The 17,605-nt window shown below is 60.3% G+C and overlaps 2 protein-coding genes across 2 annotated transcripts in view; one reads left to right on the forward strand and one right to left on the reverse strand.

Moving 5' to 3' along the window:
• Positions 1–12,749, forward strand: part of PPP6R2 (protein phosphatase 6 regulatory subunit 2) — a 44,728-nt gene extending 31,979 nt beyond the window's left edge. The window contains exons 7-22 of the mRNA XM_007954766.1: positions 586–715; positions 1,370–1,522; positions 5,438–5,531; positions 6,157–6,313; positions 7,475–7,590; positions 8,008–8,093; positions 8,241–8,321; positions 8,541–8,638; positions 9,042–9,099; positions 9,279–9,406; positions 9,662–9,843; positions 10,383–10,548; positions 10,647–10,735; positions 11,731–11,920; positions 12,393–12,614; positions 12,698–12,749. Coding sequence (XP_007952957.1) covers positions 586–715; positions 1,370–1,522; positions 5,438–5,531; positions 6,157–6,313; positions 7,475–7,590; positions 8,008–8,093; positions 8,241–8,321; positions 8,541–8,638; positions 9,042–9,099; positions 9,279–9,406; positions 9,662–9,843; positions 10,383–10,548; positions 10,647–10,735; positions 11,731–11,920; positions 12,393–12,614; positions 12,698–12,749 — 2,002 coding nt within the window. The remainder of the gene's footprint in view (positions 1–585; positions 716–1,369; positions 1,523–5,437; positions 5,532–6,156; positions 6,314–7,474; positions 7,591–8,007; positions 8,094–8,240; positions 8,322–8,540; positions 8,639–9,041; positions 9,100–9,278; positions 9,407–9,661; positions 9,844–10,382; positions 10,549–10,646; positions 10,736–11,730; positions 11,921–12,392; positions 12,615–12,697) is intronic.
• Positions 12,750–14,660: 1,911 nt separating this feature from the next.
• The window catches only part of SBF1 (SET binding factor 1), a 34,174-nt gene continuing 31,229 nt past the window's right edge, over positions 14,661–17,605 (reverse strand). The window contains exons 37-41 of the mRNA XM_042782798.1: positions 15,659–15,766; positions 15,360–15,571; positions 15,085–15,172; positions 14,886–15,017; positions 14,661–14,759 (exon numbers count right to left, since the gene is read on the reverse strand). Of these exons, the coding sequence (XP_042638732.1) occupies positions 14,661–14,759; positions 14,886–15,017; positions 15,085–15,172; positions 15,360–15,571; positions 15,659–15,766 (639 nt within the window). The remainder of the gene's footprint in view (positions 14,760–14,885; positions 15,018–15,084; positions 15,173–15,359; positions 15,572–15,658; positions 15,767–17,605) is intronic.

Raw genomic sequence — 17,605 nt, forward strand, 5'->3', positions numbered from 1 at the left:
ATGGCTGCTTGCAAGCTTTTAAGATCCCAGTCTCTACTTGCCAAAGTAGGAGGTGGAACAATGTTTTGTGTAGTATGTTATGCCAATTGAGCTTGGTGTCCCATGGTCCCGAGCCCACAGGTCCAACTACTCACTCCCTTTGGGTAGCTGGCTGTGGCCAAGAAGTGACTGCAACCTTGTCCATTGTCAGCTCTACTATACACTTGGTAATTTGGAAAAAGTCTTTAAATCAAGCTTTTAGTTTGAGAAGGCCAGAGGGCCAGTGTGGGGCCACCCTGTTTCGTTTCCCAGCCCAGGAGTGGGGATAGCAGTGAGCATGTCCTGTCTGAGGCAGAACGAGGGTGGGTATCTGGGAACCGGGTACCTCTAGGGGAGGGAACCACGCAACATCCTGCCGCCATCTCTCGTTCTTGTTCCGAGTCGCCCTCAGTATTTGTGCACACAGGCCACCAGAAGACATGTGGAGGCCTTGTCAGTTCCCTCTTGAGGGAAAGGAAGAAGCGTTTTCTCCTGGAAGGAGGGGAGTACTGTGTGGGTCTGGCCCGAGGCTGGCAAACCCCATGACCTATGTTCCCTGCTCCACAGGACAGAGGGTGGCTCTGTGGACTCCTTCTCTCAGGGACTCGAGCGGCCACATAGTGTCAGCAGCAGTGTCCTACAGGGCATCGAGCCGCGGCTGAGGGACTTCCACGGCCTACTGCTCAGCCCGCCAAAGGTGAGGGCGGGAGGCAGTGGACGTGGGAAGGAGACACTTGTCCGTGTCCCCTCAGGCCTTCCCTCAGCACCTGGCCAGTTTCAGGTCTGTTGTGGCGGCCCAGAGCCCAGCATTCAGCAGGCCCTCGGAGCCTCTGCTTTCTGGAATGCAGGCTTAGTGTGGAGCCCTCAGCTCCTGGAGGCCAGCCCAGGTGGCTCAGCATTGCTGGCGGTTGGGGAGGGGTGCATGTGGTCATGAGGAGGAGGGAGACACCACAGAGACTGCACCCCAGCCCTTCAGTCTCTCTTCAGATGCCACTCAGGGCTGCCCACACACCAGCTTCAAGTCATAGCCCCCTGCCTGTCCCCAGTGCGTCTCCTCAGCAACACATTACCCGCTGAGCTGTGTGGCTCCTTTGTCACCATGCTTGTCCATCTCCCGTGAGAAAGTGAGCTTCATGAAGGCTGGTCATGCCCAGCATGGAGAACGAGGCCCTGTATCGGCCTCTGGTGTCTTGTGGTGTCTCCCACCTGCTGGGGGACTCCCCCAACGGTTGGTGTGCCCAGGAGTGCTGGGGCACGGGCCCCGATGATCCCCTCAGCTTCTGCCACAGGCAGAGTGCACCCCCTCAGAGCTGGTGGCCGGGGTGAGGCTGACACGGCCCCTGTGCTGCAGAAAAGCGCAATCCTGACCACCATTGGAGTGCTGGAGGAGCCTCTGGGCAACGCCCGCCTGCACGGGGCTCGCCTCGTGGCTGCCCTGCTGCACACAAACACGCCCAGCATCAACCAGGAGCTCTGCCGGCTCAGCACCATGGACCTGCTGCTGGTGAGTGCTGGCACCACCCCAGCATCGTGTGTCCGCCTGGTGCCCGTCTGTGTTTCCCCCAGAGTGTATCCACGCATCCCACAAGGGCGTCTGCCCGTGTGTCCCACATAGCATGGACCTGCTGCTGGTCAGTGGCTGGCACCACCCCAGCATCGTGTGTCCACCTGGTGCCTGTCTGTGTATCCCACAGAGTGTATCCACGCATCCCACAAGGGTGTCCGCCCCTGTGTCCCATGTAGCATGCCCTGTGGAGGTGTCCATCCAAGCGTCCCACACAGTGTGTCCTTGTGTCCCACAAGGGCTTCTTTCTGTGCCTCAAATGCTGTGTTTGTGTAACCCTAAAAGGTGTCTGTCCCTGTATCTGATGAGAGTGTCTGTCCTGCATAGCCCTGTGGGGGTGTCCGTGTGTCCCGTGAAGGTGTCTGTCCATGTATCTGTTGAGAGTGTCTATGTGTCCTACTTAGTGCACCCTGTGGGGGTGCCTGCCCAGGTGTCCCACATGTGTCCATGTGTCCAGTGATAGTGACCATCGCTTTCACTGGTGTGTTCATCCATCTGTCTATACGTCCCATGTGGTGCGCCCATGAGTCCCTTGAGGGTGTCCATCCTTGTCCCACATGGTGTGTCCCTGTGTTCCACAAGGGCATCTGTTCATACATCCCAATTGGTATGTTCATGTATCTCTCAAGGGCATCCGTCCGTGTGTCCCATGTGGTGTGTCTGCATCCTGTGAGGGTGTCCGTTCATGAACCCACATCTGGTATTCTGTGTGGTATATCGTCTATCCCTTGAGGACGTCTGTCCACATATCCAACAGGGGCATCTGTCTCTGTGTCCCGTGTGGTGCAGCCATGTATCCCACGAAGGTATCTGTCCACGTCCCACATGGTGTCCCCCTCACGGCCGTCTGCCCATGCATCCCAGGTGGTGTGTCGCCGTTTCCCTCAAGGGTATCAGTCTGTGTGCCCGCTGCTTTCGGGACTCTGGTGTCTGGGAGAGAAACCAGGCCTGGAGCAGAGAAGGCTGTAGGCAGGTGCCTCTCAGGACCCTGCAGTCTCTTCCCCACAGGCCCCCCCAGCATTTCGGGCAGTAAGCTGCTGGGCGGAGGTCCCAGGTGAAGGTGGGCACAGGTGTACATTCCTTTTTCTCATTCAAAGATTTTTTCTTTTTTTTTAAATTGTGATTTGGGTGAAAGTTTACAGAGCAAATTCACTTTCCATACAGCAGCTCATATATACTTCGTCTCATGACACTGACTACAATTTCCCACGATGCAACAGCTCCCCTTCCGCTTCCTCCCCATAGTTCCCTCTTCCCTGTGTCCTTCCCTCCCATGCACTCCTGCCCCTGGAGCTGTCTCCCTGTGCACACACATCCTTTCTATTCTCCCACAATTGGTCTCTCCAAGGAGTATATCTACCTGATGTAAATGTTCAGCTCGTATGCCTGTGAGAGACTTTCCTTGTAAAAACATTTTTCCTGGCAGTGGCAATGTGTTCACAGAGGAAAGCAGGTACACCAACTGGTGTGGCTGACCGTGGGTGCTGGTCGTGGCACACCCCATCTCTAGAAGGCTGTGGGAAGCAGGGAGCTCTTCCCAGATGGGGATGTGGGCTCTGCCTTCTCCGTTTTCGGTTATCCTGTCACCGATGTGTCCCCATCCGTGTGTGTCTGCTGCTGCATCCTCCACAGCCGTGTTCTGCTGTGGGTTGTATGTCCCAGCAGAGTGTGTCACCCGTGCAGCCCTGCCGAGCATCCCGGCCACCTCTGCGGGTTGTGGGACCCGTGCAGCGTCCTGGCCACCTCTGCTTCCCTCCTGCGTGTATGACTCCAGCAGATGCTCAGCCATCTGCAGAGACAGGGTCTCCGTGAGTGACTGCCGGCCATCCTGTGGAGGGTGGCGGCTGCTTCTGTGTGCCCTGGGCCCATGCTCCTGCCGGGTGAGCTCGGGTTGCAGATTCAGAGGTCTTTACTGCAGTGAGGCTGGATCTAGGAATGACACTCGGCTGTGGGCTGCCTTGCTGGCTCTGAGGTCACTGCCCCCATGAGGCCTGCCCAAGAACACGGGCTGAGGGGGAGCTGTCAGTGAGGCAGCCTGTGGCCTCTTTGGCTGAGAGAGGTCAGCGTGGGCTTGTGTCTGGGTGCCTGTCATCACCAGGTCCTGCAGCCCTGCCCTGCAAGCACCTCTGTGACGATGGTGACTGGAAACCCTGAGTGCCAAACCCAAAGCCTGAGTGCCAAACCCAAAGCCTGAGTGCCACACTCACTGGACCTCAGGGAGGCTGCGCAGGCCCAGACTCCCTGTGCTGGAGCCAGAGAGCCGTCCATGTGCCCTCTTGTCTGTGCAGACGGGGGGCGTGGGGCGCAGACAGACAGGTGGCATTCTTCCCTGTGGACCTTGGCCCTCCCCATGCTGGAGCCTGAGAACTGCCCATGTTCCGTTGTGTCCATGCACACTTGTTGGGGGTGTGAGGTGCTGACAGACATAGGTGATGCTCCTTCCTGTGGAGCCCCAGCAGGGTATACAGAACTGGCCTCCATTCCAGAGCCTGGGAGCCACTCATGCGCCCTTGTGTCCATGCAGACTTGTAGGAGTGTGGGGTGCTGACAGGCGTAGGTGGCACTCCTTCCTGCGTTGGCTTGTGGGTTCGGTCAGTTATCTGGGGTGGTAAGCAGAATGTGCACAGCCCTGTCTGCTGTGAGGCACAGAGGCTGGGCAAGTGGGGCAGGGATAGGCTGATGGATGGATGAGGAAGGGCCAGTCTCACAGACACACCGGCTGCTCCACCTGGGCCTGTTTGTAACCCCAGGTCACTTCCGCCCCACCTCCCTACACCCCACCCCCATGCTCCATATCCGTGTACCCCACTCTGTGCAATGTGTCCTATGTCCTGTACTGTACCCCTTTGTCCTGCGCCCTGCCTCCTCACACCCTACTTCCCCACATTTCTGTACCCTGCACCCTGTGTCCCTTTCCCCATCCCTTGAACCCTGTATCTCACATTCCTGCAGCCACTCCCACACCCCATATCCCTGCTCCTGTGTCCTTGCACACACACCCCCACATTCTGTGCCCCTGCATCCTCACACCCCTGTACCTCACACATCTTTGTGCCCCACACTCCCACATCCCTGTACCCCATACCCCCCTGCCCCATATCCTGTGGCCCTGTACCCTGCACCCCCATGCTGCCCCATGTCCCCACGCTCCACTGCCCTGGAGGCAGCTCTGGGGACCAGAGGCTGAGTGTAGGCAAAGCAGCACAGAGTTTAGGGGACACTGGGCAGCCCTGAGAGGGAGCTACGCCCTGCTGTCCCACTGCTGGCTACTGGCCTCATGTCACTCTCCTGTCTCTAGGGTTCTGCTCCTGAGGGGCTTTGGGGTGGGGGCTTGTCCTCTGTGGCAGGACGATGGTTATGGTGGTGGTGAAAGTCAAGGCTGACCGTGGGCCAGCAGTGCCCTTATTGAGACTCTTCACAATGGGGGACTTGGTAAAGTGACTGCTGGTGTCATAAGTGGGAGCTGGGATGAGCCACACTGTGCAGGAGGGAGGAGGGGACAGATGGCCAGCCCCATCCTCCCCCTGCCCCACCTCACCTCTCCAGCTCCCTGCCCGTGTGCAGGAGGACCAGGCACACAGACTTTGTGGGTGCCAGTGGGCGGGATGCGTGATTGGCAAGCCCGTCTCTAGCTCCCTGCCAGTCAGAGACTCAGAGACTGCTCTGCCCACATCATGGTGGGGGAAGGGTACACAAGGGGGGGGCAGAGGGCATCCTGGCTCTGCCACCTCTCTCCTCCGGAGGCCAGGGCAGCCAGGAGTTCCTATTGGGCCCCTTCTGGCTTGTGTGCCCATGGGGGGGTTGGGGCTGGTGCACGAGCGCCCCTCAGCATGCTCCTGTCCTCTCTTGGCCTAGGACTTGTTTTTCAAGTACACGTGGAATAACTTCCTGCACTTCCAAGTGGAGCTGTGTGTCACGGCCATTCTCTCCCACACCGCCCCGGAGGACACGCTGGTGATACACGTGAGTGCAGCCCTGGGCCTCCCCCACCCCCCCCCACAGACTCCCTCTGGCTGAGGCCATCTGGGCGGGGGTTGAAGGGGGACCCTCACGTGAGAGGACCTGAGATTGCAAAGGCAGGGTCAGGGCTGCTTGGATCATGGCCCTGGGAGGGGGTGGGCGGAGGTGGCCACCGTTGACAGGAGGCCTGAGGGGAAGCACAATGAGGAGGGGCGGTCAGAGTCCATGAATATCATCCTGGGTCCTGTGGGCCTGAGGTGTGGCCCTCTTCCTGCCGCCCCCCCCAACAAGGCTGGGCCTTCACCGGCAGGGTAGGGACTCTGTTGTGGAGGTCAGAACACACCCCCCCAGGTCGAGGAACCAGCCTGAGCTGGCTTGGGGATGAACACCCAGGTGGTGGGGTGACTGCTGGTTGAGTGTGCTCTGCTGTGGTCAGGATTGGGGCTTTAGGTCAGGGTCCACTTTCTGACTTCTTGCTCTGGCGCTGCAAGGGATGTGGGGAGGCTAAAAGAAGGGGCAAACAGCCTACCTTCCACCCACCAGTCTCCATTCCCGACCAGCCTGGGTACTGTTGCTGTCCGGGCTGGTAGCCCCTGCCTCTGGGTGTTGGTGGGGACCACAAGCTGGTGGCATGAGCCACCGGCCTCCTGGCTCTGATGCCCTTGTTCTCCGTGAGCACCCTGCCCTGATGCCACCTGTCCCTCAGCTGTTCCAGAAGTGCTGCCTGGTACAGAGGATCCTGGAGGCCTGGGAAGCCAACGACCATACACAGTGAGAGCCCCCATGGGTGCAGGGGCGTGAAGGCTTGGTACAAAGATGGGTCCTGCCCCCTGAAATAACTCCACAGCTGACCAGGGAGGTTGGGGCGGGCAAACCCAGAGGAGACAGGTGGCAGCTGTGGTGGGCCCGGGGGTGGGGGGGATTGGGCCAGTTGAGGTGTTAGCCTAGGGAGGGCCACCCTAGGGGGTGAGGGCGACAGGTAAGTGGAGGAGTGTAGGCTGAGGAGTCCCTGCCCTGTGTGCACGGCCCCTGCTCACACAGTTTTCACGGGAAGAGTATGATGAGAGCAATCTCAATCTCAATCTCACTAGCTGCCTGAAAGTAAAATTTAACTTAGAGCCTCTCCCAACGCCCTAGGGGTTTCCAACCCACCCTTTCTCCTGCCGGGTCCTGGCTCTGGGAGGGCTGCATGTGGTCCAGGTTAAGGGTAAGCAAGCCAGTCGCCCACCTGGGGCAGTGGGCAGAGATTGGGTGCCACGCCTTCCCACCTGCCCATGCTCTGCCTTCCTACAAACAAGGATGTACCCGGCACCCCAGTTCTCATGTCACTTTTCTCTGCCTCCCACTAACTGGGTGTCCTGTCCCCAGTACCCACTGTCTTCCTCCCATTTCTCAGCCTGCCAGGAGCACAGGGCTTGGGCCGTGCTTGGGGGTTTCTGGGGCCATGGGAAGCTAAGACTATAGTGTGAAAGCGTGTGCTTACAGCCCCACCATTCTGGTCAGCTCTGGCCACTGCTGGCCAGCAGCTGGACTTGGGCCAAGCCACAGCCTCTCTGGTAGAGGTTGGAGGTGGTTATCTGTCCCGTTCACGCTGCTCAGTGCTGAGATTTCCAGCATGCGGCGGGCCTACTACCCGGGCCCAGGTGCTCTGGCTCATTGCTCTGGGGGCTCCAGGAGAGGTGGGGGTGCTGCAGTGGGACAGTGGTAAGGAGGCTTGGTAGAGTGGGAGGCCTGAGTCCTGCAGGGGGAGAGTCACGTCAGGAGGCTGCAGGGACCACATGGGCAGCACTCAGACTCTGGCAGGCTGGTGACAGGAAGCCTGTGCTCCCTCCCACAGGGGGTCGGGGGACCAGAGTGGGGAGGCTGCAGGCTGGATTGAGGGGCCCTGGGGCCTGGCACTCCACATGCTAATGGTGGCTGTGTGGCTCTCAGGGCTGCGGGCGGCATGCGGCGTGGAAACATGGGCCATCTCACGCGGATCGCCAATGCCGTGGCCCAGAACCTGGAGCGTGGGCCTGTGCACACCCACATCAGCGAGGTCGTTCGAGGTGAGAGCCTTTGGTCACACCTCCTGGCGATGCCAGCGGCCTGGCTGCCTGGCGATGCCAACGGCCTGGCTGGAGCTGCGTCTGGAAGGTCCTGCCCCTTGGCAGGTGGCAGTAACACGGAGGCTGAGGTCTGGGTGTCCAGTTGGGCTGTGGCAGGCTGAGTGTGCGCGTCGGGTGGGGGGCCGGGCCTCCTGTGGTGTCTGCAGCACAGCCACGTGGCAGATGCACCCCAGGTCCTCCTGGGGTGAGAATGCCAACCTGGCCCTATATATGGACAGAGGCCTGTAGGGCCAAGAGGGGCCCGTGGATGTACCCCCGTGGGGCACTGCCCTCAAGCTTGGTCCTCTCCAACCCCAACGCTTGGATGGGCCACAAGGGCCTTGGGCCTAAAGGCTGAGCAGTAGCGCTTCTTTTCAGGGCTCCCTGAGGACTGCCGGGGACGCTGGGAGAGCTTTGTGGAGGAGACCCTGACCGAGACCAACCGTAGGAACACTGCAGACCTGGTGAGTGTGCATGGGGACATGGCCCTGGGCCACAGCCCAGCTCCCCACATGCCCAATGGGCCGACCCAAGTGAGGGCCCTGCCCGGCCCACCTGTTGGGAGCTGGTGGTCTGTGGTGGCCGCAGCACTCCTGCCTGGGCTGTTTCAGGTGAGCACACACCACCTCCACTCCTCCAGCGAGGACGAGGACATCGACAGCGCCTTCCCCAATGAACTGTCCCTCCAGCAGGTACGGGAGGTGTTGCTGTGTCCTGAGGGCCAGGCCTGCCTTGCTGCTACTTGTGCTGGGGAGCCCATGGGGGACCTCGTGGAGGAACCCCATGAAAGTTTCCTGTAGGGAAGCTCTTGGGGAACTGTCCTGGAGGGAGACCCATAAGGGAGCCTGTGGGGGACTTGGTTGAAGGAGCCTGTCAGGGAGCCTGTAGCCTTGACAAGCCCTGTCCTCAAGGCCTTCTCCGAGTACCAGATCCAGCAAATGACGGCCAGCTTTGTGGATCAGTTTGGCTTCAATGACGAGGAGTTTGCAGACCAGGATGACAACATCAAGTGAGTCCCTGAGTGGTCAGTGAGAGGAAACCGAGGAGCCGACCCCAGAGGGTTTGCTGTGTGGGATGAGAGCTGCGGTGTTGTTGGAGGGAGCTGTACCTGCACAGGGGCACCCACGCTGCGTCAAGCTCGTCACCTCTCTGTCCGTACCCAGTGCTGCTCCCCCACCATGGTTCCATTCTTGCATCATTACCTGTCCCACACCTGCCTGGAGTCCCTGAGGGAGGGTGCTGGGAAGGGCTGCCAAGGCCTCCAGGCCTGGCTGTGGATTCTGTAGCTGAATCCACCAGTATTGGACTGAGAGCCTTGACCACTTCCCTGTGGAGGCCGACCCCAGCCCTCCAGCTGAACGAGCTTCACTGGTAGGAGAGCCGCTGGTGCAAGGCTGTCTCTGTCTCCACAGTGCACCATTTGACAGGGTTGCAGAGATCAGCTTTAACACAGACGCAGATGATGACAGTGTGAGTGGGGGAGCAACATCTCTGTCCGTTGGTCCTGACAGAACTAGCCGAAGTGGGTGGGGACATCTAATGCAGGCCTGGCCCTTGACCACAGGGAGTGGGTTGGAGGGCTGATAGGGGCTGGTCTTGAGCCCCAGTGGGTGGGCAGGTCCTGTGGGAAGTCACCGGGCCTCTTGCAGCCACACGTGGTGCTGTTTGAAGCCTGCTGCAGCGACCGCATCCAGCCTTTCGACGACGACGACGACGAGGAGGACATGTGGGAGGATGGCGAGCTGAGTCGGTCAGCCCGGGTGACGGCCAGAGCCAGGTGCGTCCACCGGCCCACCCTCACGGCCCTGGGACACTTGGCTCAAGCGTGTGCATGGATGAGGGGCCTGGATACCACCCTGAGGAGGTGGGGGTTCTGGGTCCTCGGGGGGGCAGGGCTTCAGGTGTGAGGTGGGTCTGGACCAGTCAGCCCTGGCCCTGAGGCCATTACCACCCGCCTTGGCCCTCAGGCCAGCACGTGGGAAGGGATGCTCAGGCTGGGAACCACAGAGCCTCTGACCGTGTGGGCCCTCAGGTTTGGAGCTCCCCAAGCTGCAGAGAGCAGCACAAAGAGCGGCTCCGAGCATGGCGGTCACAATGGGAACACAGACACAGATGCCCTCCTAGGGGGTGTGCCTCTAGCTGGGCACAGCCGGAGCCCCGGCCCACCAGCCCCTGTGCAGAAGGACAGCCCTGGTGTGGAGGCCGATGTGGAAGGTAGGTGCAGAGAAGGGGTGTGGACGGGGCCCTGGGCAGCCCTGTGGAGCACTACAGTACGGTAGTTGTGCCTGCCATCAGCGGACCCGAGGTCAGTGGCCCCGCCCCGCCCGGCCGTCTGCTGTGGCCGCTGAGCCTTGTGGTCATGGCAGCACTTCCACAGCGGGACGCGGGCTGCGGAGCTGCCACCTGGCCTGGGTGGGTGGGGCTTTCTCAGCATATGCCAAGGGCTCAGCCCAGGCTTACGAAGGCCCCGGTGTGCAGGCCCGACGGCCCCACGTGCACACTGCCTGACTACAGATGCTCTTGGCGTGTTCATTGTGATCCAGAACCACAAGCTACTTGGTGTGGCCGGGCTGGGCCTGCACCAGCCCCTGGTGGGGACAGGGGCCCTCTGCCCACTCAGAATCTGCGGCCCCAGAGCTTGACTGCAGCACTGGCTTCGGTCTTGGTGGTAGCCCTGTGCTGACAAGAGCAGGTGGATGGGGACAGTGTCCCATGGCCTCCAGGACCGAGACCACACTGTGTTCCTCCTGCAGGTGCTAGGTGGGCTGCAGTGTTTGACGAGCCCGTGAGCGCGGCACCGCAGGCCCCAGGGGTGGCCGTGGATGTTGGCTCCAGTGTCTGGGCGGTCAGCACACCTGGTGCCTCAGGCCCAGAGGAAAAGGGCTGGGCCAAATTCACCGACTTCCAGCCTTTCTGCTGGTAAGGTGTCAGTCGGCATGCACTTTAGGGCATTCTCCCCAGGGAGAGTTGCCTGGGGGCAGTGCTCACAGCTCAGCTCATGCTACACCTCTCCCCAGCTCTGAATCCGGGCCCCGGTGCAGCTCCCCGGTGGACACAGACACTGGTGACATCCAGGGAAGACCAAACCAGGACCCAGAAAAAGCCTGTAAGTTGCAGCCAGGTCCAGGAGGGGGTGTGGGTGGTGTCAAAGGAGGCAGACCACACCTCATGCTTCTGGGCGGGGCACCGCGCTACACCCCAGGCCTGCTCTTGGCTGTCATGTTTTGGGTTCTCGGGATACGTCAGAAATTGGTGTAGCTATGTGAAGCCCTCCCTGCCCCTGCTGTGTACCAGCGCACACGGTCGGGGGCATGGACGCCTATGGGATGGTAGGTGGCAGGGTTGGGTCACACCATGGGAGCAGAAAGTGAGGTTCCCCCCAACCTGCCCGCCAGTCCTCCTCCTCCAGGGGTGCTTCCAAGACCTCCAGGCTGTTTGCCTTAGGAGCCATCCACCCCTCCTCCTCCCCCAAGCCCTAGCCAGATCCCACACCCCACAGGACCAGGCCTGGGAGCCCTCATGGCCGGGTTCCCAGTGAGTGGCTCTCAAGGTGCACAGGGCAGAGTCAAGTTCCCTTCAGGCCCATGGAGGTGGCCCTGGGCCCTAAAGGCCAAGTGGGGGACCATGGACACCCTCCCTACCCCCCCTGCTAGCTTCAGTTCCTTCCCATATAGCCCCCAGAATACGGCAGCATTTCCTGCCCCTGGGTGCAAGGTGCACCCCTCCACACTCATAACATAAATACCCACACAGTCATGTGCGCCCACGTAAACACATGGCATGTATACATAGTTCACGTGTGCACGCCCACATACACACTGCCCGTGTATATCCATAATGCACACATGCTTATACATGCATGTATACATGTGCAGATGCATGCAGATACACGTGCACTCGTGTGCGCACATATGCACACACATGCCCAGTAGGAGTGCGAGGAAGTGTTTTTATTGAGGTGACTTTGCAGAGAGAAGCTTCCATATGCTCTGGACTGGTTCCTACGGTGTCAAGTCACTTACATGCCAGCCCGTCTGTCCCCGCATCCCAGGTACCCTGTGCCAGCCTCTCTGCCCCAACGTCCTGGTCTTTGTCTTGCAGCCAGCCTCACTACCCCATGTGCCTGGGACACATGTGTCTCCAGGGTGTCTCCACTGGTGGCTTCCAACAGCGGCTCCTCTGGGTCCTCGGAGAGAGAGGACGTCAAGCAGAGGGTAGGGGGCGTCCACGAGGGCGCTGGCTCGGATGTCAGCCAGGGGACTCAACAGGCCATGGAATCCTCCACTCGAAGGTGAGGGGGAGGGCTGGGTCAGGGCACAGTGTGATCCTGACCAGGCTGACCACGGGACAGCCAGAACACCAGCAGTTCCTCCAGGGGTCTGTGGGCCCATGACTGCCCTGGGCTGAGGGGATTCTTTGTCCCCTTGGGCCATCTCTAGATGCCCGAGACCTTGCCCGTAGCCATTTCTGTGCCACTTCCCATAAGTGAGCCTGCCTCAGCTTAGCCAACCCAGCCCAGAAATGCAGACTCTGGACCAGGGAGGCAACGCCGCGGGTGGACAGAGGCAGGAGGGGCAGGGCCAGTGGACAGGGTGTATGTTCAGTGTGCTGGTGTTTGGAGCCCAGAACAGCCAGGCCACCCCTGGAGGGCAGGAGCTGGGGTACAGCACCCCCAGACCACTTTTGGAACCCTTCTAGCCTCATTGGTGGGCACCACTGGCAGGGTTCTGGCCCCTTTAGTAAGAGCTCATGTCTGTACACAGGGTCGACCCCACGTCCCAGGGCTCTTCCACCAGCACCCCTGTCACTGCAGACGCGGCTCATGCCCCAACTGAGGCCATGGTCCCTGTAGCAAACAAAGCAGTCACCACAGCAGTGAGCAAGGCTGGGCCCACTGCAGTCACTTCTACTGCACTGGCCGTGGTGGCACCCCCAGGGCCCATTGTGGCAGTCACCACAGTGGCCTCCCTGGGGACAGAGGACAGGTGAGTGGGGGGGGGGGAACGCTCTCCTGCTGGCCCCAGAGGCCCCCAGGCTAAAGAGCCCTAACCCACCCGTCTCCTGGCAGGAAGACTGACCCGCCGCCACCAGGGGGCGCCACGTCCAATGGCCCTGTGTGATGCTGCTGCCCTAGGCCCGGCGCCGCCCACCGAGAAAACTACCTGGTGATGCAACTTTTTTTTTTAATTTAATTTAATTTTGAAATAAATGCTGCAATGGTAGAGCTGGCAGTGGGAACCCTCGAACACCGGCTCGCGTCCCTCCTGCCATGGTCCAGCTGTGTCACCGCGGCTACTCTGCTGGGGGGACAAGCCGTCCCCACCTGCACAGCAATAAAGCCCACTGCTCGTCTCTGCCTGCAGGACCGCGTCGGGCACTGCCGAGCGGAGGAGCCGCCAGGCCAGGCCACGCGGGCCGGGCTTGATGGACACGGGTGTGGCTGCTGCCCAGGGCTCTATTTTTACTGTTTTTTTTTAACGAATGCAGGAAGAGCCGCATTTTTGCACTTTGTGGTCGCCGTGGTATCGGTGACTGGTCTCCTCGCTCAAGGCCCCCTCCCACCTGGGGGGTGGTGGCTTGTACTTGGGACGGGGAGCACCCCCCCGCCCCCATGCACTTGGGCACCAGGCCATGGGGACGTGAACCCGGGCTGTGGGATTTGACTGCCTTAAACCCACCCTCACAGCCTGGCTGAGCGACCCAGCCGGCAGGGTGCGTGACAGGCTGGCGTGGTGGGCAGGGCCGGAGCCGCAGGGCTGAGTGGGGCCCACCCTGGGGTCGAGGTTCCGCACTCGGGCTGTGGTAGCTCGGCAGGCCCTCAGCCCCGACTCCAATAAACAGCTGTGTCATTCTTCCTGTGCAGACCCGTTTACTGGGGGGCTGGGCCTGGGGGACGGGGGTTGCCAAGCCACTGCTTCCACCACCAGCTCACCCCACCTGCCCCAACCAATCGGGCCCCCCTGCAAGGGGCTGGAGCTGTGCTGGGTCTCTGGCTGGGTGGTTCCCCTCCAAGCGCAAGATGCACCAGCCCTTCATCTTCCCCCTCTGCATTTCCTGAGTCCCACCCCCCATACACACACAACCCCCCTAACAAACACTCCCATCTGGGCCCAGGGGTCATGGCTCTAGGCAGCTGGGTGTGTGTGACAAGCTTCTTCCCCAACCAGCTCTGCTCCCCCAACATTGCTGTCCAACCCAGTGCCCCAGTGCCTTGGGGGGAGGGGGGGCAGCCTTTCTGCTCAACTGTCCAAAAACCAAAGATGGGCAGGGGGTGAGAAACGAGGAAGCTGCAGCCACCAGGGGTGCTCAGCAGTCATGGGGTCACCCTAAGCATCACACCCTAAAACAGAGTCCTGTGTACATGCTGTTTGGGGAGCCCCTCAGACTCTGGGGTTCCGGCCCCAACTAGCTAGCATTGTATGTCCCTTGCCATCAGCTTGATGCCCCAGATCCCCATCCACCAACAGGCCTCTTAAGATGTTCAGGCTCTGAGACACCCATGCGCCCTGCCCCTGGGTGACCTGTTCACAGCTAACGTGGGCCACAGTCTGGCCCACAGGGACAACCCCCCTCCCCAGTGCCCCCCAGCCACCCAAGTCCCACCCTGGGGGCGGCTGCGGAGGACCCACGGAGCCAGCCCCGGAGCTTGGAAGCCAGCTGCAGCCGGGCTGGAGGCTCGCAGCGCTGGGGAGGGCAGAGCAGGACGCGGGCTGAGCCACGTGGTCCACTAGTTCTCTTTATAGACTTGTTCTGGGGATACGTTATGTGGCTGGCCGGCCGGGGCCAGCAAGGTCTGGGCAGGCGGTGGGAACTATTTACACGCCCTGAGGGGCTGTACCATGACTGCCCGCCGTCAGGCCCACCAATAAGTTAAGTCCAGCAGGCCGGGCGGGGAGGGGGCACTGTACAAACTCAAGTGCTGGGGGCCGGGGCCTCAATACTGTCAGGGCCGGTGGGGGGGGAGCTGTAAACATGGCCGGTGCCCCCCCCCAAATGGTCTGTGACACTGGAAACGCCAGGCGGGGGGAGGGTCAGGCATCAGACAGGCAGCTCTGGATGCGATCCACCCACTGCTGGGCCGAGGGCACGTCCTGGGCACAGAAGTTGTAAACGCGGCGCGTCGTCTTCACCTGGGGAAAGCAAGCCAGTCCTCGCTGCTCCGCACCGCGTGCCCCACCCACCAGCCTCCAGCTGGCGCATGCCCGCCCACACGCCACAGCGCTGTGTGTGTGTCCGTCCCAGACCCCCCAGCTCACATCAAAGAAGGCCTTCTCATCCACCGTCTTGGGGGCACCCATGGTGGGCGTGCCGGGAGCAACGGACTCCACCTCGGCGAGGTCGATGATGCCCTTGCACTGTGTGTCCACCCGGTGGTCGTAGTAGCGCAGCTGCACAGGGTTGGGGTCAGGCAGGGCTTGGCCCTCGCCCCCGCCCCCAGCCCCGCCAACCACTCACCTGGTGCTTGGTCTTGTCCAGCACAAACCAGCGGGCTTTCCAGGGCTTCATGAAGGCCCCCTTCTTGTACAGGGTGCCCTCGTATGACCTGCACGAGGGCCGGGCAGCCATCAAGGCCCAGCCGGACCCCAGCTCTCGACGCCCTGGTCGCCAGCCCGGCCTCCGGTAGAGCAGAGGGCTGTCCACCAGGAGCGGAGGGGTCCGAGCCATACCCCTCCCGTGACCGCCACCAGCGGTGGGACCCAGCCGCTGCCCCCTGCGCCGGCCCGGCACACCTGTTCTCGCTCTCGGCCGTCTGGAACTGGCTGTAGAGCGTGCTGGTGCTGCGGCGGGCTGCTTGGCGGGAGCCTGATGCCGTGGAGCCGCTGCTCTGGTCACTGTCCAGGCTGAGGCTCAGGGTCGAGCCCACGGGCCCTTCGGGGAGTAACACGCCCAGCGAGCGGCGGTGGTGTGGCACGCTGGACGCCAGCAGGGAGCCAGGAGGGCCCTGAGTCGGGGAGCTCGGGGTCAGGCCCTGCCCTGCTTCCAGAAGCCTCGGCCAGCCTCTCCCCTCCACGAGCCCTTCCCCGCTCACACGCCCATCCGGCTGGCCTTGCAGGCGCTGGGCAGCTTTCACCCGGTCCCACGTGTCCTTCCAGCGTTCGGGGGGTCGGCCCAGCTCTGTCTCCAGCCGCTGCAGCTCCTGGGGGTAGAGGACATGTTCACAGGACAGGAAGACCGACCCAGCCCAGGCAGAGCCAGCAGGTGTCCCTCAGGGCAGGCAGTGAGGCATGGGGGCAGGGTCAGCAGGGGATGGGTGTCCTAGTGGCCCACAGAGGCCCAGGGCCCTGCTGTGTTCGGCTGACCAACACCTCCCTCAGAAGGCCTTGCAGACGTTGTCAACATACTCCATAGGGAAGGCATCACGGAGGAGAGGACAAAGGGGAACGGGTGGGAACAAGACAGCTGCAACATGAATACAGCACATGGGACAGGGTCGGGTGTGTGTGTGTGCGTGCGTGCACGGGCACGCACACGTGTGCGGAAGTCAGGTCCAGAACAGTGTGTGTGTGGGGGGGGACAGTGGGGTTCATTAGTGGGGGGTGGGGGAGGATGTGCAGGAGCAGTATTTGGAGACAGTGGTTGAAAATTACAAAATGAACAAAAGACATCAAACAGTATGTTCAAGAAGCACCAGGAACCCCAAACAAGACTGCATTCAAGCTGCTGAAAGAAGAGAAAACTCACAAAACCAGCCAGAAGGGAAGAGACTCACTACCGTGGAAAGACAACAGTTACACTGACAGCCTGTGACGGTTATGTTTGTATGTCAACCTGGCACCCATCGGAACTGTGCCTTTTTACTTGACAACCTTGGGGCTTCTCAGCCTCAGCAGCCAGCAGCTGTCTGAGTGAAGAAATGCCCCTAGCTCCAGTGGGCCAGGAGCAGGAGGCAGAGCTGGACCCCAAGGTTGAGGGGCTTTCACCCAGCCCCTGGAGCCTGGCACTTTGAACTTGGACTTAAAGCCTCCAAACTGTAAGAATGAACTCCTGTCTGTTAAGACCATCCCATTTGTGGTATATTCCTGTCAGAGCAGCACTAGGGAACCATAACACAGCCGCATCCAAAATGGCTCCATACGGGACTTCCACTTCCAGCCGTGTCTGGTGACTAACCCCAACCAACCTCCCATCACACCCAACTATGGAAACAGAAATGAGGAGGAGTTGTTTTCAGGTGCTGGACCTCCCAAGTGTAGCACCGAGGTCCATGAAGTGTGGGATCCACACAAAATGACCCAAAATGTGCCTAAAAGCTTGAGAACTTTCACGAAGCTGCTGCATCTATACTGGGGGCAGGGCACACCCCGAGGGCAGCTCCCCTTCAACTACTGCGCTGCTCACAGCAGACTCCACCACGGAGGGTTCCACTCTCATCCCGGGGAGTAACTCCACCCAGCTGCCCAGCCAAGCCGCCAACACTGTCTTCACCACACACGCCGTAACACGTACCACCCTGAAAACATCCCGTTGAGTGCAAGAAGCCAGGCAAAAGGATAAATACTGTATGATTTCACTTACGTGAAATAAGCAAATACACTGAAAATGGAGACTATTACAGGCTACAGGGGTGAGAGGGAGGGGGACGGGCGACTTTGCTCAAGGGGCACCGAGTTGCTGTTAATGGCTGTGGAATAACTCAGAAAATGAGAGTGACAACGGCTGCACAATAGAAAGAATGTAATCAGCATTACTGGATTTTCCAGAGAAACTGCTCAATTAGTCAGTGTTCCAGTGTCCATATACTCACTACAAAAAAAAAAGGTCTTGAAAAGATCAAGCTGATCCACCAGTTCATTAACTGTAAGGAAAAAAACCCAAGACACTAAAGACAACAAAATCCTGAATCTCAGCAATGCACATCTAGTGTCCAGCTCACAAAAAAAAAAAAAAAAATCATTAGACCAGAAACAGCAAGAAAATGAGAACAGGAAGAAAGTCTGAAAAGAAACGGATCCAGAAATGAAGCAGGTGTTGGAAA

The sequence above is a fragment of the Orycteropus afer genome, unplaced genomic scaffold, assembly GCF_000298275.1.
Source record: "Orycteropus afer afer isolate SDZICR_OR568_19922 unplaced genomic scaffold, OryAfe1.0 scaffold00471, whole genome shotgun sequence".
Taxonomy (NCBI): domain Eukaryota; kingdom Metazoa; phylum Chordata; class Mammalia; order Tubulidentata; family Orycteropodidae; genus Orycteropus; species Orycteropus afer.